This window comes from Phoca vitulina, unplaced genomic scaffold, assembly GCF_004348235.1.
Source record: "Phoca vitulina isolate PV1807 unplaced genomic scaffold, GSC_HSeal_1.0 scaffold71, whole genome shotgun sequence".
Lineage (NCBI taxonomy): Eukaryota > Metazoa > Chordata > Mammalia > Carnivora > Phocidae > Phoca > Phoca vitulina.
The window spans coordinates 3499104-3521883 of NW_022589774.1; the positions used below are offsets into that span (position 1 = coordinate 3499104).

General features: G+C 39.6%; 1 protein-coding gene across 2 annotated transcripts in view; it reads right to left on the reverse strand.

Moving 5' to 3' along the window:
- LPGAT1 (lysophosphatidylglycerol acyltransferase 1) overlaps positions 1-22780 on the reverse strand; it is a 77656-nt gene that overhangs the window by 54640 nt on the left and 236 nt on the right. The window contains exons 1-2 of one of the 2 annotated variants that reach the window (XM_032392995.1): positions 22227-22310; positions 21829-22093 (exon numbers count right to left, since the gene is read on the reverse strand). In XM_032392995.1, the coding sequence (XP_032248886.1) occupies positions 21829-22066 (238 nt within the window). In that variant the 5' untranslated portion in view covers positions 22067-22093; positions 22227-22310. Of the gene's footprint in view, positions 1-21828; positions 22094-22226; positions 22311-22780 lie in introns of those variants that run through there. The other variant, XM_032392994.1, reaches the window with a different exon arrangement.

Genomic DNA, 22780 nt, shown 5'->3' on the forward strand with positions numbered 1-22780 from the left:
TGTGGTACATCCATTCAATGGAATACTACTCAGCAAAAGAAAAGAACACTCTAATGATACATGCAACAACTTGCGTGACTTTCACAAGTATGCTGAGAGAAAGAGGTCCATCTCAAAAGGTTCCATTTATATGACATTCTCAGAAAGACAAAATTATAGTGAAAGAGAACAGATCAGGGGTTGCCAGGGGGCTAGAGGCAGGGGGCAAATGTGATTACCAAGGATAATGCTTATAGCAGCATGGCAGACCTACAAATGATTTTTGCTCTGGTTTTTCTCCTTTCTTTATATTGTTCTGTTTCTCCACATTTTTGGCATTTGACTTATTACTTTTGTAATTCAGGGAGTTCTCCCCTCCCCCCAGAACAAAGTAATAATGAAAGATTTTACTAATGTACTACATTCTTATTTGTTTCTTAAATGTCCATTTTCTCACATTCACCAACAACCTCTCCCCCAAAGTAGCCTGATCCAAATTTATTTTTTTAAGCCACTGAGAACTTAAGTAGCTAAGATTTACATCTTAAGTTTCTTTTGCTAGTATGTTCCAATAAAAGTACTTCTTCACTCTTTGCAAAGTCCTCAATTTGCTCAGTTTGTTTTCCCAACCTTTTACATAGCTTCTTTCATTTACCTACAGAACACTATACTAAATTCAGAGATCAGAATTTAAATCACAGGCACTTTAATTTGATTCCATTGGGACATTTTAAGCAACAGAAATCAGTAGTATCTGCCTCAGGTTCCTGAAATGAGTAACTGGAAGAAGGGAAATTCTAACTTCTAAAGATTACACCAAATTGCCAGGAAATAAGTGTGCAATGTAGGTACTTCTTTGCTTTGCTACTAGAGCTTTAAATAGCTTTAGAATCTGACCATTAAAAATGGCAGGGGTTTGGGGTGCCTGGGTGGCTCAGTCGTTAGGCGTCTCTGTCTTCGGCTCAGGTCATGGTCCCAGGGTTCTGGGATCAAGCCCTGCATCGGACTCTCTGCTCAGCGGGAAGCCTGCTTCTCCCTCTCCCACTCCCCCTGCTTGTGTTCCTTCTCTCGCTTTGTCTCTGTCAAATAAATAAGTAAAATCTTTTTTTTAAATGGTAGGGGTTTTGATTTTAATGAAGTTTAGAATTAGAAAGGAATTTAGAGATATTTGAACCCAAATTCCTCCCTTCACAGATATTTTAAATCAAATACAAGAAACAGAACTCTGAGGCTGCTTCTTGCCTGACCAAATTAGTTGTAAAGAAAAACATACAGATGGTAAGTATAATTAATTTACATTACCTCCTGCTCACTATCCCCCAAAGCACTTATTGCTGTATTCATTCATTCAACTAGTTTTATTCTCTTCATAGAGAAACAGGGTTCTAACACTGTGGGGGACATAAAAGTTTACTGGGACGCCATCCCAAAGAAATTAACTCATGGAAGTCAACTATAGGAGCTTGGCAGGAAGAAAAAAAAAGAGAGAAAGCACAAGGTAAGGGAAATGAGAAATGAAAAAAACTGAAACAGAGAACATTTTAAATAGCACAGGCAATTCTGCCTGCCTTCCCAGCCCACAGATAAATGCCCTGGAGTAAGCTTGAGACCAGAATCATGACTCTGCTGTTCCTTGTCATTTTCACCTCTCGTGTGCCTGGTGTCCTGGCATCGTGCCAGCATCTCACTCACCAGCATCTCAATGAGCTGTATTTTAGTTTTTTAAAAGATACATTTTCTCCCATCTGAAACTTAAGCAAACTTTCCAACTGATGTTACATGATCCCTGCCCGCAAGTTGTTTGCTCACTTATTGAGAATAAAAGACACACTGGGGAATAATGCATTATCTATGAAAATACGTACCACAGGTGGTAGGAGAAGAAGAAATCATTGTGAGCTAACACATTAAGGGAGGAGATACCAAAGACATGGGGGAACAGGGCCTGGGTGGACACCTTCTGGAACAGATAGCTGGGACTGGGAACAGTGAAAAATAGGGCTATTATCTGTAAATACGAGGTCAGGTGACAGAGATACTTTTAAAAGTCAGATAATAGAATTTAGGCCAGGAAATATAAAATTCCTTTTTTGTCACCAAGCAGGTGACAAAAGTGAGGGAAGTGGCATCCTCTCTGAGAGTAGGAAGTAGTGGGATTGTGTTAAATCAGCACATGCCCCGCCCTGAAAGAGGGCAACTCCTGTCCAGCTCCAGTCTCTTGCTGATATCTGGGAACATGGACCAGATTACCATATCCTCCAACTTTGTAAGTGTAACTGGAAACGTGAGCATTTTTATGAAAGTTAAAGAAAGAGGACGTTAACCCTGGAAGAAGGTTCCTCCTGAGCAAACAGGAAGGAATGGAATCCAAACAAAGGGACATTCTGCACTGTAACTGGAAGACTAAAGAAAGGAATACCAAAAGGTAAGACTGCACAGCAGGCTTGGACCAGTTTACTAGAGCACCAGAATTTTGAATATTATCTTATAAACCCCAGAAAGCCCACAGGGAAAAGGAACTGGCAGTATGCGGGATGGAGGGAGGGAATGAAAGGCTGTGGGGATGGAGGAGAGTAGTTGTTTGTTAAATGAGGGGTATTGTTTTAGGATGAGAATGTCTGTAGTATCTTTATATCCTAGAAGACAAGGGCAAAGATAGAAGGAGACAGTAATTAGTGAGATGAAGTAAGAGAGAGGGGATATTAGCTTTGGGTAAGAGACTATCTCTGGATGAATGAGTGCGTGAAGAAATTGGGAGGGGGGATAAAGAAAAGGGGAAGAGTCTGCAGAGCCACCCATCAAACCCATGGCAAAGAGGCAATGAGTTAAAAATTGACCTAGGAGGGAGAACTGCTCAGTAAGTTATCACATATGTAGATATCCTAAGTGGAGCTGAGCTAGACAAAATTGGGGATGCCTCTGAAAATGAAAGAGAAGAAAGCAGATACAAGCACTCACACCAGCCAGGCGTCCAAGAGGTCTTTAGCAAAGAAATTCAGAGTTGGAGCTAATACAGCCTCTGGTTTGAGGCTTGACCATATTCCCAAACTCTGAAATCTAGGATAGCTAAAGAAGTAAGTATTAAAAATATATCAACCGAGAAATTAATTATCTGACATATTAGTAAAATTTGCCAATTTTGAAGAGCTTTCATTCATATTCTCTCAGTTGCCACAGCAGCCCTGTAACGCATACAAGCCGGGTGTCAGTCTTACTTAAAGCTAAGGATCCGAGAAGATACTGAACAAGGTAATGCCATAAGTAAGCACTACAAATCTGACCGAAATCCAGGTCTGCTGGCCCCTGAAACTGCAGTATAGACAGCCTCTGCCTACTGAGATTACTAAGCATTCAACTAAAAGGGAGGTGTGCTGTGTTTTCATGGTAGAATGAAAACAGCATGGGTACAAGACCTTCCCTCAAAGACCAGCGCTGTCCCTTGTGAGCTCTGTCACCCACACTGGACAAGTTACTTAGCTTCCACCAGTCTTCATGTTCTCATGTACTTAATGGCACTGATATGACCTCCCTCTGAGAGCTGGTTTCAGTATTTAATACGAAGCCACGTGAAAGCACTTGCTAGAAGGCCTGGCACATCATGTACTTCAGGTAAGCGTCTCTTCTCACTGGAGGCATTACCAGTTACACATGCTTTGCCCAGAAGTTAGTCTCCTTGCTGCAGAATTCAGTTAAAAAGCTTGGGAAAAGCTTTTCTCTTAACAGTTAAATCTTATCAGAAGATAAAACGTTCCTAAAGGAAGCAGAGAAACTAACTCAAAAAGCAAACGCTAAGTTGAAGAATCTAAGGTCACGAGAAGAAGACAACATCATTTCAAGATCAGTAGTAAAAGGGTGATGAATGGAAGAACATGACATAGAGGAGAGAATAGGGACTAATAACTAGAATACATTGTAGGCAAAAGGTGTTTCTCACTGAGCAAGTTCGAACCTGAAGTCCATGGAGTCCATATACAGACTTCAGAGAGTTGTGAACTCCTTGAAACTGTAAAACTGTGAGCATGTGCAAAGGTGCTGTGGTAAGCCCCAAAATACCCCCCCCCCAAGGTATCCATATCACTAGAACCTGTGAATGTTACTCTGTAGGGTAAAAGATGTGATTAAATTAAGGATCTTGAGAGGAGCTTACCCTGGATTATCAGATGGCCCTAAATCAATGACAAATGTCCTTTGTTAACAGACACACAAAGAACAGACATAGAGGAGGCAGCAATGTGCCCCAGAGGCAGAGACTGGAGTGATACAGCCACAGGCCCAGGAATGCCTAGAGCTACCAGAAGCTGGAAGAGGCAACAAATGTCACCTAGTGCCTCTGCAGGGTGCGACCCTGCTGACACCTTGATTTGAACTTGTGGCCTCCAGAAATGTGAACAAATAAATTTCTGTTATCTTACACGCTTCTGAATTAATCTGCTAATGGCAGTCATAGGAAATTAATACAGGTGCACTTTTGGCAGGGTGGGGGGGGGAGGCATAACTTTCATTAGATCTAAGAGCAGTTCTTAGAACCCCAAAAGGTAAAAGAATTAGCTATCTATAAACAAATGAACTAGAAATTTTGTAAAAACCTGCAGAACAAGTCACTACTTGGAAAAGGTCCCACAGTCCATAAATGTTGAAATAAGAAAATAATAAGCTGTCCTCTGGCATCTAATCCAATATCCATTTCATTAGCTCTTGGGAGTTTAACCTTACAAATGCATCAAAAGGCAGTGATTCCCAAACAACCATATAGCTTATTAAAAATATAGGTTCCCAGGTTCCATCCCAATGTACTGACTCAGAATCGCCAGGAGAGAGGAAAACATACATACATAAAGCTCCTCTGATAATTCAGATGTGCAGACAAATTTGGGAATGATTACTCTAAGGCAGGGGTCAGTAAACTTTTTCTGTAAAGGGTCAGACAGTAATTTTAGGCTATATAGGCCAAGAGGCAAAATTGAATGTACTACATAGCTATTTACATGACAAATTTGTTTTCCAACATATTTCTATACCTTTTTAATGGACAAAATTCACAATATAAAGCTGAATACAACTTTTTGCAATACCGGTCCACTAATGAGAAGAATGGAATTCTTTCTTGGGAGGGGTAACATCTCACTTAGTTAGGGTTCGCAGTGTTTCCTATCATCAGATTGATTGTAAATGGTCATCTGTAAAAACGAGGAGCTGGACATTTACACACACACACACACACACACACGCAAACAACAACAAAAAAAACAAAAACAGGCAATGGGCTGGATTTGGCCCAGGTGCTGTGGCTTGGCCAACCACTACAGAAAGATAAAAGGAAGAACTATAACCCCTGCCCTTAAGCAACTGACAAACTAGTTAAAGAGACAGGAAGAGCAAAAGTAAAGCAACAGTGAAATACATGAAGTGGAAATCTGAATGCTTTATGTCGTAGGGCAGTATGTCCTGTTTCAAGCATGAACAGTCTTTTTTTAATGTCAAAAAATACGGCAGATATCTATACAGTAGTTCTTTTGAGTGAAAATATCCATCACAAAAAGCAACAACAAAACATCTATAATGTTTTTAAGGGATTTATTAATTAAAATGCAGCTACATATATTTGAAAAAGATTAACACATATTTACAAGACATATTGTTTATTCATCCACAGATGGTACTTAATATGTACGTGGATTCTCACCCTGAGAGAATTCTGGAGTGCTGCAGCCCAAAGGTTGGGAACCACAATTACAGAGCAGAGGCCAAAGAGGCTCAGACAGAAAGGAACAGTGGAAGCTAGACTAGTGGGTGGAGTAGTGGGGTTGTAGCGGTGTGCGGAGGGGGGCAAAGGGTCCAAGAAGAGCAAGAGCACCTGGTTCCGGGGATCCCAAACAGATCAGCTTCGGCCACTGGCCACTGACAAAACACAAAGGCAGAGAAATGAGTGGTGGTGAAATAAGAAACAAATGTATTTCAGTGAGGCCAACACTGAGAAGGCAGTGGACTCGCGTCTCAAAGGCTGTCTCCAAAATGCTGAAAATACCTCCGGTTTCTATAAGGAAAATACGGGGCAAAGTTGGGTGGGTAACGAGCAGGTAGGCAGTGAAGGTTAAATTGATCATCCTCTTGGGGTCAATCACGGATGGGGTCTCGCTGGCCCAGGGCTGTCCTTGTTGCTTGAGGGGTGGTTCTGGCCCCCATCAGGGGATGCTTTGCCCTCAGGATCTTCCACCTAAGCCAAGAGACAAGCTGGAAAGAAGAACCCAACTAAAAAGTTTGAGGTCAAGATGGAGGCAGCCCAAGTCCTCTTTCAGGATGTCATGAGTTTAGATGAGTAGGTAGAAATTTTCAAGGAAACTGAAGAACAGATTTGAGGGTGTTAAAAAAAAAAAAACCACACATATACACACACACAAAACCACAGGCCCCAAATGGTTGTCACTTAGACCGAGTTCCCAAACCGGTATTTAATATGTAATCTAACTGTAGTTCCAACCTCCCCCAGAAATGTCATCTTAACCTGGTCAGCCAGGCAATTTTTCAATCCACACCAATGAGTCTGCCGCTTTGGGTCCTCTCCATCCCCCAAAGAAAGATGAGGTAATCTGTGTAAGACATCCTGCCTTAAAAAAAAAAAAAAAAAGACACCTTGCTTTCCCCCCAGAAAGTGGCTTTGCCCGGAACAATCCTTTTCTTTTGCTAATAGCTTTCTTGCCCCCCACCTTCCATAAAATCCTTCAATTTTTGTACATATCCTGGGAACACCTCTCTACTTGCTAGATGGGGTGCTGCCTGATTCACAAATTGTTTAATAAGGTCAATTAGATCTTCAAATTTGAATTTTGTTCTACTATCAGGGGACAGGAAGAATATCAATGAGAGAACGCAGAGGGGCCAAGGGAGAGCAGCTTTCGTAAATAGGAGTTCAGAACAGGGTCAAACTCTGCAGGGGCTGCATCGCGGCCCACCTCTGCTACCAGAGCCAGCATCTAAGTGCTTTCCACGAAATGTATCCAACTCTGGTAAGTGTTGCTTCATTCAATCTCCTCTAAGATAGTTTCCTAAATATTTGAGTCGTGTAAGTAAATGACCAGGGTTTCATCATGTACTACTCTAAGTGGTTCAAAATCTAGACTTTTCCATCTCAAAAATCTAAGGGAAAAAAAAAACCTGAAAAGCTTTCTCTTGACCCACTTTCTCTCTTGCACCTATCACCCTCTATTCTTTCAGAGCCAAACTTCTGGGAAGTCATACGTTCACATTTCCATTTGACCTCCTCCCATTTATCATTCACCTCCAATGCACTCCAATCCAGTTTCCACTTCTACCACCTCGAAGAAACTGCTCTTGCCAAATGCAGTAGGAGAATAATAAATCAGCTCTCATCTTAGAAAACATAAACTGTCAGCAGCAATGCTCCAGCCCCTCCCTTGAAACACTGTGGACTTCTGCCACCACACTCCTGGGGCAGGCATTCCTTCTACTCCTCTAGCTGTTCTCAGAAGCTCCACCATCCCACTCTCCCCCACCTCAAATGTCGGCATTTCCTCAGTCTGATCCTGGGCCTCTGATCCCTTGGTACTTACAGGCACTTACAATCTCCATGGGTGATTTCCTCCAGCCCCTGGCTTTAAATACCTACCGTGGGTAACTTCCCAATTTATCTTCCTAGCTCAGGTTTCTCCTCTGAGTTCTGGATGGTGTATCCGTTGTTTATTGCCGAGCTTCACTTAGATGCTTCTCATCCACGCTAAAGTTTTCTCTTTCCTTTCAACGTTGCCTCTTCTCTGAGCTTCCCTATCTACCCAGCAGCTCACACCGAAACCTCATGGTCATCCCTGTCACCTGCCCTTCTACTGCATCCTCTATGTCCTATGACTCAAAAAGTCCTGACTGTCTTCCTCCTATAAAAGTCTCCAATCAGTTCACTTCTTTCCACCTCTACTGCCATCAGCTAGAAAGGCAACTGTTACCTTACCTGGATAAAGTGAGAATCTTCCCGAGGGTAGCCCCTGCATATCCTCACTCTAATCCACTTCCACAAAGCAGGCAGAGTATAGAATTACAGATATGAGTCTGATTCCATCATTCTCTGACTTAAAATCCTTCAACTGTTTCCTCTTAGGATAAATTTCAAAATCCTTAACAGGCCCGACAAGACCTCAAAGGATTTGGCTTCCTCAGCTCTCCTCCATCCCCCACCCCTGCTCCTCTCCTCCTCATTCACTCCCTACTGCAGCCAACCTGGCCCTCCCTTTGTTCCTCAAACATGACCAACCCTTTTCATCCTCTGAACATGCTACCCCTCCTCCAGCATCACCTGGCCAACTCCTACCTACTCAGCTGTCTCACGTTCTCAAGGAAGCCATTCCTCCCTGAAACCACTTGTCCCCAGATTCAGCCCCCTGTTACTTACTCTCATAGCCCCTACACTTGTTCTTTGCAGCCCTTTTCCCAGTTGTGATCATGTGGTTGTCATGTGACTCCTGTCGTCTCCCGCATGAAATGTCAACCGCAGAAGAAGACGAGCTGTGCTGTTTTATTTGCCACTGTCCCCCACCACCAGCACAGTGCCTGGCAGAGCCGGCACTCAAATATTTGGTATCAGAATAGGTGGCTGAATTAACTAGGAGGTAGTTCAACATAAACTGCTTTGAAGATTTCATAATTTACAAACATAAATATTAGTTAATATTTTAGTTGGACTAGAGCTTAAATTACTAATGACAAATTATTTTTATTTATTGATTAAAGCAGAACTGTATTGAGCTATATACTATTAGCTAAGCTTGAGTATCCTCAAATGTATTTCTCAGACTATAAAAGCTAACCGTGTTAGCTTTTATTCATTTAGACATACCTTTCCAAAGAGGTTAACATAGTTGTTTTCCTAGGCATTAACATAATCGTAATCATAATCATAATAATGATGACACTATTAAGTTCTTCATAGAATACAAAACACCATGCTATTCACTTTACATTTAGGCTTCACAAGAGATAAACAAAACCTCCATTTTTACCGATGATGAAATGGAGGCTCAGATAGATAACTACCTCAAAGTTACACAATTAGCAAGTGGCGGCGGCAAGAACCAAACTCATACTACTCAGAAGTCAATGCTTTTTTTCTAATATATCATGCTATCTCTATCATCACACTTACTTAGCAATATCTATTACCTGTTAAAAATACATCTGTATATAAGTATCTGAGGTTTAAAATGGCTTTAAATGATTATATCAGTTTTGAAATGACTGCTGGGGGCAGGAAATGGGTAAAACAGGTGAAGGAGTATATCTATCATGATGGCCACTGAGTAATGTATAGAATTTGTTGAATCATTATATTATACACCTGAAACTAATATAATTTATGTTAATTATACTTCAATAAAAAATTAAAATAAGTAAAAATAAAATGACTGCCCAACTCAGTCTCTCACATACAAAAAGCAATTTTATTATACCCATAAAAACAGCCCACAATTCTTATTCAAACGACACCCTTGTTCTTTATCCATGTAATCTATATTTTATTCTACAAAATAAATTTGGCTTCCAGTTAATTTTCTTCTCTGCAAAGAACTCAATTAACTTTAAAAAAAATGGAACCATCACATTAAGGGAAAATGTGCGTACTGATCTTCGTTTTTCAGAAAACTTTTCACAGTGCACTTTGGAAACATAGTTGATAGCAAACTCAACTATTCCCAAAACCATCTATCAAAAATAAAAACTATGCCAAAAATCCTTTTGGTTGGAATTAATCTAGATCACACTCTCTGGCACAGTATCTTACAAATTAGTAACTTTGCTAATTGGCAGTAGGTAGTCGATAAATATTTGATTGATCTATCACACAAGATACTTCTACAACTAATGTCATATTTTCTTGAGAGAACAAACTGGAAATAATTATTCCTTATAACCATATTTCTAAGACAACTACTAGTCAAACACATAACTACAAAGCATCTCCTCAGTAAAGAGGTTAAGAAGGGGTCCCTTAACACAAGTATGAATATTAATTCATATTGATTCCAATTAATCCCAGCTGACTTTCAACAAGAGTGCCAAAACCATTCAATGTAGAAAGAACAGTCTTTTCAACAAACAATGCTAGGACAACTGGCTGTCCACATGTAAAAGAATGAAGTGTGGACCCTTATGTTACACCATATAGAAAAATTAACTCAGAATGGATCAAAAACCTAAGTATAAATGCTGAACTCAAAAGAAAACATAGGTGACAATCTTCATGATATTGACTGGGCAATAGTTTCTTAGATCTGACACCAAAAGAGTCATCCAATGAAATCAACCAATGAAAAAATAGATAGGTGTAGTATACAGAATATAGAAAGAAACTTATAACTCAACAATAAGAAGACAAATAACCTAATTTTTAAAAAATGGGCAAAGGATTTGAATAGACATTTCTCCAAAGATTTACAAATGGCTAATGAACAAATAAAAAAATGCTCAACATCATTAGTCATTAGAGAAATGCAAATCTAAACCATAATGAGCTACCACTTCACATCCACTAGTTTGGCCAAATTAAAAGAACAACAAAAGTCTAGACAATAGTAAGTCTTAGTGAGAAAGCAAAGATACTGGAACTCTTCTACGTTGCTGGTGTGAATGTACAATGGGACAGCTGCTATGGAAAACAATTTGGCAGTTCCTCAAAAATTTAACACAGAATTATCATATGACCCAGCAATTTGACTCTTAGGTCCTAGAGAATTGAAAACATATGTTCACACAAAAACTTGCACATGAATGTTCATAGCATTATTCACAATAGCTAGAATGTGGAAACAACCCAAATGTGCATCAACTGATGAATGTATAAACAAAATGTGTTCTATCCATACAATGGAGTATTATTCAGCCATACATAGGAATGAAGTACTGATACCTGCTACAATATGGGTGAACCTTGAAAACATGCTAAGTGACAGAAGCCAGACACAAAAGACCACATATTATACAATTCCATTTATATGAAATGTCCAGAATAGGCAAATCCAAAGAGACAGAACATAGATTCATGGTGGCCAGGGGTTGAAGGGAGGAGGAAATGGGGAGTGACTGCTAATGGGCTTGGGTTTCTCCTGAGGGTGATGAAATATTCTGGAATTAGTGCTGATGGTTGTACAATCTTGGACTATACTAAAAACCACTGAATTGTACATTTTAATATAGTGAATTTTATCGTATGTGAATTATACTTCAATTTAAATATATATTATATATTCTTAACACTAAATCTATACTGATCATAGTTTAGTCTTCTGATGATTCAGAAACATCGTGATGTGTTTAAATTTACAGATGTTTTTTTCCCTTAAAATGCCAAATAATGCAAGCTTCAAATTAATAGCATATGCAAAATACATCTTACGTACATGATTCATAATGTTTCTTAAAGTTTAATGAGAAGAAAAAAAGTCTGGGAAAAGTGTTATGTTAGCAAACTTCATCAGATCTATTAAACCATAAGAAAAAGTATAACCTCACAACTAAAATTTATGCATGCTTTTTACAATACTAGTTTTGTACTGTAATTTAAAGATACAGAAATCAACTGGGCTGGCTTTGTTTTTAATATTTCAAAACATGAAAAGCAAGGAGAAGTAACTAATTTTAATAATGTAGATTTTATGGGGCGCCTGGGTGGCTCGGTTGATTGAGCGGCAGACTCTTGGTTTCAGCTCAGGTCATGATCTCATGGGTGGTGAGATGGAGCCGGGCTCCATGGTCAGCGGGGAGTCTGCTTGACTCCTCTGCCCCTCCCCCCACTTGCTCTCTCTAAAAGAAATAAATCTTAAAAAAATAACCTAGATTTTATATGATTATATTCAGAAGAAGAAATGAAGTTTCTACTAATTAACGAGTGTACAACAGTGGAAATATTTCACCGAGTTAGTAATATAGTACATGAAATTTGAAAAACCTTGTGACCACATTCTTACTAATGACACTTCATTTCTCAGTTCCTATCACATGCCTTTGCTACATGAAATCCACAGCTGAGGTCTCTAACAAACTTTCAGTTTTTAAAGATTTTTATTTTTTTTATTTTTTTTTTATTTGACAGAGAGAGACACAGCTAGAGAGGGAACACGAGCAGGGGGAGTGGGAGAGGGAGAAGCAGTCTTCCCGCGGAGCAGGGAGCCCGATGCGGGGCTCGATCCCAGGACTCTGGGATCATGACCTGAGCCGAAGGCAGATGCCCAACGATGAGCCACCCAGGCGCCCCAAACTCAGTTCTTAATGGTAGAGCTCATGAGCTTATAGGGACTGGTAAGGCATTCAAATGCAAAACTATCATATGCCTAAGAGAAATAGACTAGTAATTGTTATTTGAGTTTTTTAAAATGAACATCACCTATGCCTCTGGGGTCTAGGCAAGTAATGTAAATGAGCAAAGCAGGCCCAGAGTAAGACAAGGAAGCAGTGGGGTATCTCGGGTGAACTAGAGATCAGAGGATCCATCTGAAGGAGGTGGCCATCACTTAACTCCAGCAAACTTCTGCCAGACAGGAATGAGGGCCCAGCAGAGCCAGAATTCTAATTTCTCAAGGAAGTTTTGGTTTTATTTTTTATGTTCTGTGAAATCTCCCTAATTTTGAAATGTTGGCATCTAATCAAAAAAAAGCTGAAATACTGCAAAGGCCAAAACAAGCACATCAAGCTGCTGAATATGGCCACTAGTTTGCAAACTCTGAAAAGAAACTCTTAAAACTAGTTTATAACAAATAAACTATAAATACAGTATATTTAATATATAATATACTTCATATATAACTAAGATATATTATACATATGCTGAATATATTTAATATGTGTAATATACTATAAATGTATTTATCAAAGTTTGGGGGGCATTGGTCACCCTTAAAGTTTTCAAGATGATCCAAAGACCAGATTGTAGAGACTAGTATTGAGATTACATTTCATACATACTCCTTACTGAAGTACCGAAGGTCACTCACTTCCATTCATTTTGGTGACACTTTTTTACTGTAGCCAAGTGGAAATAGAGTGGATGTCTTAACTATACTGACAAGCAGTCCAAGAATCAAAACAGTTTGGGAACCACTACAAGAAAAAAAAAAATTGGGGAGGCTATTTCTTGCTTTTGGACCGACCTTAAAGAAAATTAATTAGGGGAGTGTCTGGCTGGCTCAGTCAGAGGGGCATGGGACTCTTGATCTTGGGGTTGTGAGTTGGAGCCCCACACTGGGTGTAGAGATTACTAAAAAAAAAATAAAAAGAAAAAAGAAAATGAATTAGGTGGTAAAACTGATCTCTAGTTTATAATAATCAACTAGTAGTACAGTAGAATGGTGACACAGCTATCTGAATTATAAATACATAGTTGAATAAAAATCTTGTGTTGTACTTTCTGATATGAACATGGACATGAATCTTCCTAAAAAATACACATAGCAACAAGGATAAAGAGAAAAAAAAAAACTTTACAAAACTCCTTTTTTTTAGCAAACCTGGGAGAAAAACAAAAACATAAAAACTCCAGAATACATGAGATCAGGGCTAAGATCAAATAAGGCTGATATCAGAAAGAATCTATGATGGGAGTGGAGAGCCGAGACAGAATGTGGCACGTGATGAGGACTGCCCAGCAGTGGCAGAGCTCCAAAACAACAGTAAAAATGCACTTCTTTAAGGAGAGGGGTTTACACTGGCATGGGTGCCTCTAGTCACAGCTGCAAAGGAAGGAGTGTGAAGTCCAGAAGTGGTAGCAAAAAGCCACCTAGGCTCAGTCTGGCTCGGAGAAGCAGAGGACCTGTGGCAACATAGAGAAGCACACCCAGGTGCCATATGTAAAAAGATGTTCTCTGAGGCAGAAATCTGGCCCTCCTACCCATACCTCCTACAAATAGCTGACTGAGAAAAATCCAATTCGTTAAAGTACAAGGAATAAAAAGGTAACTGGCACAGCATTCACTTAGAGATACCATAAGAAAAATGGCAGAAATGAGCAGCATAATGTACCAACTCTAGAAGAATGCTCATTAGAAAAATATTACAACAGATAAGATAAAAATTATAACTAAATATTCTTGCATGAATGTAAGAAAATCAGTAAAGTCACTACCACTATGAAGCCAACCACAAAGCATAAATATAAGAACTCAAGGAAGAAATGTCTAGACAAGAGGAACAGTGAAAGCATGAACTGGTAGAACTCAAGAAAGAAACAGAAGAATACACAAAACCATCACAGAAATGAAGAAGAAACTGAAATGAGAACAAAGAGAAGAGACACTGCAGAAGACACAGTAAGAGACATTAAAGACAAACATACACTACATGAAAAAGTATTTAAAAGGATTAAAGAGAAAATGACAGATTGAAAAAAGATACACAAAGGGAGATCCAAACATAAAATTAGGGTCACCAAAAGAGAAAACTAAAACAGCAAATGAAATAAATATTTAAAGATATAATTAAAGAAAACTTCCCTGAAATAAAAAGATTTAAAGCAACATAATAAAAGGGCACACATGTGTCAGCTTATCCTATACTAGCATATCCTAGTAAAATTACTAAATATTAGAGAGAAAGAAACCTTTGGGCAGATAGCCAAAAAAGATCAAATAATTTATATGGGGAAAAAAATCCAAGCTGGCTTCACACATCTTTGCAGCAACATTTAATGTCAGAAGACATTTGTATACACCTATATTACTCAAGGAAAAGGTGAACCAAGGATTTTATTACCTGCTGAACTGTCCTTCAAATGTAAGGCAACAAAGAAAGGAAGTTTTAAACATGTTTGTAAGAATAATATTCCCATATCATTCCCATTATTCTTTATGGAGAAATTACTAGCGAATGAACTTCAGCCAACCAAAGAATGACTGGGAAAAACTGCAAAAGTGCTTGGGTGAGCATTATACATATATTTAACTGAAGAATCAGGACTAAAACAGAAGGAGATAAGGGTGATAAATAGAACATAAATATTATAGGCCTTGACAATGTATAAATGCAAATAATAAAAAATTGGGAGAAAGAGAGCAGGAAGTGTAATAAGCTTACCGATAACTTGACGTAATAGCTGGGAGTCAATGGATAGTCTTAAAGCTCACAAAATCAAGTACTAGAAGTACAAACATACATAATATTACAAATGCAAATACTATTGTGAATAAGTACTATTGATATTGACTAAGATTGGGTGATGGAGAAGGAAAAGGGGAAGAGAGAAGAGAAGATTTAAACAGAATTTTACCTCTGTTCCTTGAAAAGAACTAAGAGTTACTATCAACAGAGAACTAAGAACAACATATAAAGCAACAAGACTAAAATACAAACCTACCTAAATACCATAAAATACAAAACAAACCTAAAATAGAAACCTACCTAAATATCACAACAAAACAGCAAAGAAAAGCAGACAACACAGTGAAAGACAGACCTAAAATGTATATATATATAAACAGAAAACATAAGGGGCGCCTGGGTGGCTCAGTCGTTAAGCGTCTGCCTTCGGCTCAGGTCATGATCCCAGGGTCCTGGGATCGAGCCCCGCATCGGGCTCCCCGCTCAGCGGGAAGCCTGCTTCTCCCTCTCCCACTCCCCCTGCTTGTGTTCCCTCTCTCGCTGTGTCTCTCTCTGTCAAAATAAATAAATAAAATCTTTAAAAAAACAAACAAACAAAAGAAACAGAAAACATAAAATAAAATGCCAGAGCCCAGATAAAGCATATCTGACATATGAATAAATGTAAATGGATTCAACTCATATGAAAACAAAGAGCTTTACAAATTTACTCATAAAGTGCCTGGGTGGCTCAGTCGGTTAAGCGTCTGCCTTCGGCTCGGGTCAGGATCCCGGGGTCCTGGGATCGAGTCCCACGCCAGGCTCCCTGCTGAGCAGGGAGTCTGCTTCTCCCTCTCCCTCTGCCCCTCCTCTCCGCTCGTGCTCTCTCTCTCAAATAAATAAATAATAAAAATAAAAATTAAACAGATGTTCTAAAAAAGAAAACCAAATTTACTCATAAAGCAAAACCTAACTCCATGTTAATTACTAGACATACATCTAAATCAAAGTAATTTTAAAAGTTTGAAAACAAAAGGATGGGCAAAGAAATATCAGGCAAACATAAAAAGAAAGTAGGAAGCATTTTACCCAGCTCTGATTCCAGAGTCTGTGGTCATAACCACTACAAACACTGCAAATACTGCTTCATGTGTTTCTGTCATAACGCATATGGATATGTGTGCATGAATGAGTATACTTTGTATACTAAAAAAAACTAAATAAACTACTCAATTATATATGATCTTTTGAAATAAGACCAGATATCAAATTTAGAGTACTACCAGATTGCTGAGTTTAAAGCATTTAATAATATTTACATTTAATGGTATTCCATATAAAAATCAAAATGCTGTACTGAAAACTCCTTGCCTGGATTCATGCCCATGATGTTGTGGACCTAACATCATGCAATAACTCCTCACTCTGATGGCAATCTATTGTGAAGCACTCAAGAACGAAAATTCCAGTTGAACTGTTGTTTTCTGTAAGGGTAGAGATTCAAGGAAGTGGTATTTCATCAACTTTACAGTATACTACAAGTATTTCCCTTGAAGCAACAATTTTTCCTAACCTCCTGCAGAAACCCCTAGCTATGACATTGTTTTCAGGTGCTGTAGTTTTGGAAAGAGATTTCATGCCTCAGAAACAAAAGAGCATACGGGTAGGGAAGATTAAGAGACTCTAGGAATATTATACAAAGGTCAATAACGACTCTACCTGTGGCAACAATTCAGTGCTTAAGGAGAAGTAACTGTGACCCTCGCTGTTTGAATTTCAACACCACTAACAAAAGGAAGATATTATTACACCAACCTGGTAAGACCGTTGTGAGCATTTAGTGCCTGAAATAGTCAGGACCCTGCCTGGCTTATACTTAGCTAATATTACCAACACAAGGAAACAGATTTTAAACTGACACATTATGCAAGTCTTTTAAATCTATTGTAATTACTGATTATCCAGTTAGCCCCACAGAGAAATATCTCCCTAATGGGGGAAAAAAAAAAAAAGGCATTTAAAGCCACTCAGTCCCTAAATTCCCTATTCCCTGTCTGCTACCACCTACCACCGATGCGAGATCAGGAGCCCTTCCTCTTTAATCCCACGGTACATCTCCGTTAGAGCATTCTACCAGGATGTTTTCGTTGTCGGTGCACTGTCTTCCCCACCAAGGCTTCTGCGAACTCCTTAAAGCCAGCCACTATGTCTTGTGCATCTCAGCACCTCCACGACACCTGTTCCCACACATAATAGAAGCTCAATAAAGGTGTGTTAGATTAACAAACGTGATACTGTAGGAAATGGATATATATGCATATGTGTGAAAAACATCAACCAGTTCAGGGTCTGTGTTCTGTGGACTGCAATGTCCTTGCTCTCTGATGTTTCAGGAAGGTAGGCAGCCAAGGCACCTCAGCTGGGACCAAGAAAGAAAAAAGGAATCATTCAAGAAATACCTAAGGGGCCCTCTGTGAGCTTCAGGCAACAAACCAGGCTCTAGGGTTATAAAGACCACATCTCTATCTGTAAAGAGCTCGCAGCCCTGTAGGCACCTAGCCAGTAAGGATCTCACTCCCCACCAGGGAGCAAAGATATTAAAGTTAAAGCCAGATTAAGCCATGCGACTCCCAGTTCTAAACTGCAGTGCTCTTTCCACTAGAACAATGCCTTTCAAATGTTGAGGGCTCACAGTAAAAAATACATTCTGTAGCACTCCCCAGTACAGATACACACACTTCTGATTTTTTCATCTTCACTCTATTCTATTTCACTTTTTTTTAAATGTTCAGCCTGACACACTAAATTGGCTTATGACTCAAAGGTGGAAAAATACTGCTCTAGGAGATATATTCTTAAAGCTTTCTCTAGAATTTCAACATCAGATATAATTCCTAATAGTTTTTCTCACACAATGAATTTGTACCCCAGCAAAAAAAGTAAAATACTATCAGAGAATCAAATAACCTTCAAAGACCCACAGAGTCCTGACAGCTGCCGCATGGGGAATGAGAGGAAGCGAAGCCTATCTCTGTCAGCTTTCCCTAAGGCCACCAATCTAAGGCAGAGAGCATTTGCTAGGCAAAAACAACCTGGTGGGTGGCAAGCCTCTCGACACCCCAGCTCCCTTCCAGTCAGACTATGGCCGAAAAGACTCTTAGCCTTTATCGAAATTCTGGAGCTTCCACTTATAATGAATTTTTTCAAATGATTTTGTGTAAGAGACTTTAATTAAATGTGTTTGGATAGGGACCAATAAATTTATTAAGGTAAGTGAATGAAAATCAAAATGAACTATTTTAAAAACATTTTGTTCAAAAAAAATCTCTCGGGGCACCTGGGTGGCTTAGTCGGTTAAGCATCTGCCTTCGGCTCAGGTCATGATCCCAGGGTCCTGGGATCGAGCCCCACATGGGGCTCCCTGCTCAGCGGGGAGCCTGCTTCTCCCTCTGCCTCTGCCTGCCGCTCTGCCTACCTGTGCTCTCTCTCTGTCTCTCTCTCTGTTAAATAAATAAATAAAAATCTTTAAATTAAAAAAAAAAAATCTCTCTCTGAAATATGCCAGTCTTCAATTGAGGGGAGAGAAGCGTAATGATCTATCCCAGATCTGAATAAAACATGCAGAAACGGATCATTAGTTAAGTTAGGACCTCTTCTGGTTTGCTCTTGAAATCTTAGGGCAAAGGCAGCACACAAATTTTCCTCAACATGAGATGTGCGTACAGCACTTTCCATGAAAGGAAATGTGGTAGTAGCAATCATCACTACCTAGTAGTAGCAAGCTAGGGATGAAAACCCCAATGTCCCCAGAGTTCTTTCAAGAAATGTGTTCCCCTGGAAAGTCACAAACAGGCAGAAAGACCAGAAAAGCCCTTTCTCCGTGTTCTGTGTCCATAGGCAGTACTCCAGCTCTGAAAACACAAACTAAGTACAAGAATGTTCATTCAAGGTCTTGGGCTGACTAGCCTCACCATTCGCCATCCAAGAAGCAAGTCTGAGTTTAATGGACTCATTTTTGTGACATTTGCCTCAAATTAAAAGACAATTTTATAAAACTTAATAAATCTTCCTAGGTCTTCCCAAGAGAAACGTGTTTAGAACTGTGTTTAGAAAAATAGCCTTTCTATAGAGATAAAATGTATTTTCCTATGAAAAAGGAGAAAGGCACACTATTTATCAGATTTGCCCAATAGAACTTTCTGTGGTGATGCAAGTGTTGTGTGTCTGTGCTCTGTGGTACAGTAGCCACTAGCCACCCAGTGCTGAGCACTTGAAAGGTGGCTGGTGTGACTGAGAAAGTGTATTTTAAATTTTATTTCATTTTAATTAATTTAAATTAAAACAGCTGCATTCGGCTAAGTACCTACCATATGGGGTACTGTAGGTTAGAGAATCAACGTAAGTAGCAGAGCTGGCTACCTGGTCTTAGACTAAATATCACAATTTGAAAAAATGATATTCAATACCAATATTCAATTTTCAGCTTCCCAATTAACATTTACTTAATTAATATTTAAATTTTCCTTAGAAGTGGTTTTTCAACAGTTTGGCAGTTTTTATTCCAAAACATGAACATCCCAGATCTGCTGAGCAGAATTCCTTTGGCAATGTTCAATTTTCCATCTGTGAAACTTAAGCACCGGGGAAGGAAAAAACTGAAACTCACCTTCCTCTTGATACAAAGGGAAGAAATGGAACACATACTCCAGACCAAAGGCTAATATAACCTCCTAGACTCACGGGTACATCTGCTCATCAGCCCCTGCTTGTGTTGCTTCTTTAACCCAGTTGTGGCTTTCCACGAAAGTCATTTCTACATTTGTTTGACCTCTAGATTCCGTTCCCTTGCGATCAGGCCAGGACCAGACCCTCTCAAAGTATTCCACCTATAGGAAAACCATTTAAAACATAAACACTAAAATATTCTCTATTTAAATGGTCAGAATGCAGTAGCCTGAAGAGAACAGATGCTTCAGAAAGACTAAAATATGCAGATCACGCCAAGACCACTTTCCAAGCAGGTGGCAAAAGAAACTGCGAAGTTCCATAGTCAGCAAGGGAAAGACAACGCAAGAAAATATGCTCAGAAATGCGTCGCGGCCATGCTGTGGCCAAAGGATAACTAACTTTTAACTTCAAGCAGCACCACTGCACTCAGTATAATCTCAAGGTCAATGCCGAATGTTGTTCAGCTTCTCATCATGCTAACGCCTATACACAAACCACACACACAAGCACAAACGTTTCACTAATTTCACTGTGTTTAAGTAGAATGAACTTCTAGAACTTTATCTAAAAATACTATGAGTTGATTTAAAACCGGCAAAGGAGTATATTATGTGCAGAGCAAAGTCACTAGTACCACATACCATATTTGGTGACGCTTAAACTATACAGAGCAAAGCAATTCTAAGACAGCAGTGTAACTCAGATAAGAATTCAGCATCATAGATGAGAACTTCCTTTGTTTTCTCTACCACTACTACTACTACTACCACAAGGTCCTAAAAAAGGACTAGAAGCTCACCTACTGTATCCAAAGAGCGTCGGGATCTCAATGAGACCCAGATAGGGAAGCAATGCATAAACTATCCCAGGAGCTTTGGGTCTTGCAGAATAATACATAGCTTTGCCAGAAGGAAAAAATGCTTCATCTGGGGCAACTGAGAGCACTCTGACCTAGCAAGAGTCTGTTAGACTCCATAAAACCTATGTTTTGTCAGTCCTTTTCTTGTGTGTATGGATAAAATCTGCAGATGCAGCCTGGGCAGGAAAGAAGAAGACAGAGAATTTAAAATGGGGAACTGCCGTGCTGTTTGACCCTGAGAGTACTCTCGTACCCTCCTCATTCTTCCAAGCTCTGAACTAGACTCCACTGACCGCAGCATCTGCGGCATGATCGCTAAGGAAGCCATCAATTATAAAATTCTATGATAAAAGCCTCAATGTCTAAGACAAGTACTAGAACCTCAATGCTTTTTTTTTCATCATCCCAATTCTTAGGGGGAAAAAAGTCAAATAAATGTAATAAACAAGACAGAATTTTCACAGCAGAGGCCCAAGTTCTCAAAGCACAGAAAGCTTATAAACAGAAAATAAAAACAAACACTACTTCTCATTCAGTTCTTTAAAAGTCCGCTTCAGAATAGCATTACTCCTGCTCCCCAAAATGCAATTTAAAGGCAGAAATATAAATCTACTTAAAGACACCCAGAATATAAATTAACAAAGATAAAACTTAATTCTTACATTTAAGAGTCTAATAGTGATTTATGAGATTAAAATATAGATTCTAGTAAACAAAAGAAACATACGTAACAGAAAAGAAAGCCATGTTCTGCTTGGCTCAAAGTGTTAACACAGTACAATACCACATTAAATGAAAAAACTTTTATTAAACTATCTTAGCACAAACATGGCTCAGTCCTTCTTCTAAATTCCTAATGTATTTAGGGGCTAAATATGTTATTTCATTTTATAAGCCCTCAGGTCCTATATAACCCACGCCTATTCCTCTAGGTGCATATCAAGCACATTAAAGTCATTATTTAAGAAATTTATCAGTATATGACTATGAAATTATACATCTGAAAATATCATCCTTCCTAAATTGGGATTCTGAAAAAAACTCAAAAGGATTGTTTTCTGTTTTTTTTCAAGAGCCAAAGCAGCAAAGCACCTTCAACCCAAAGTGTAATATATATTTAATCATGGCTCCTGACTTATAAGCATAACATTACAAATTGTTTCATAGGCGTTAAACAAAAGTGCTCACACTCTTACCTGTGTATCCAGCGTACCATCCCCAAGAAGCCACCATTCCTAAAAGCCATTTATACATGATTCCTTCAATATACCAGAACCGCTTACTGTCCAGCAGTCGAAGGGGCTGAAGTATAATTACATAGCAGATGTAGGATGAAATAGCAACCAGGTTGTTGGCGACCATGAAGGCAAACCTCATCAGGGCTTTCACCACGATCCAGCCCAGCCACGGAGCCTCTTCCAAAGTCACAGCCATGCTCACATGGACGTCCGTCCTGTCTTTCTGAGGTGAAAGAAAAATTCATTTAAAAAGGAAAATGGATTACACACATCCAGATAGTCACCAACACAGAAATCGCCTCCAGCACAAAAACACCAGAAAAACCGAGAGGGTCTAAGCTTTCCCGGTGTAGTACCTCGGTGATCTCTCCGGGAAATTCCAGAGGGGGACAGAGAGCGAGGGAGGAGGAGCCGCACAAGGTCAAGGGAGCTGTTCACAGAGGCACAGGGTATGTCATAATATATTTAGCAAATGATAATACTATTCCCACTAACTAACCAGCGGCTGTCCCCGCACCGCGCCTCACTGCAGTCGGCTGTGTGGACTTTCAGGAAGAAAAACAGAGCCACTCGCTTCAGACACCCTCAGTCTCTCCAAACTGACGACACGAGTGAAGGAAGGCTGTTGCAGGGACCCGATCCCATTTCCCAGCTATGAGAACCTGGGTACCCGCACCACCACCATTCCTGCACATCGATCGTGCCTTAGAAAGATCCCTCGCCTTAGCAAAAAGAGTTACGCTAACGGGGTTCATTAGCGGCAAAGGGGTTTTTGTCTCCCCCCACACCTTTTTTTAGGGGAAAAAGGAGAGGGGCCTAGAAAAGAGGGCAGAAAGGTGAGAGGAAGAAAGTGGGGGCTAATACGGCGAGAGGAGGAAGGACGGGAGTAGGGGGAGGGGAGCAAAAGCCA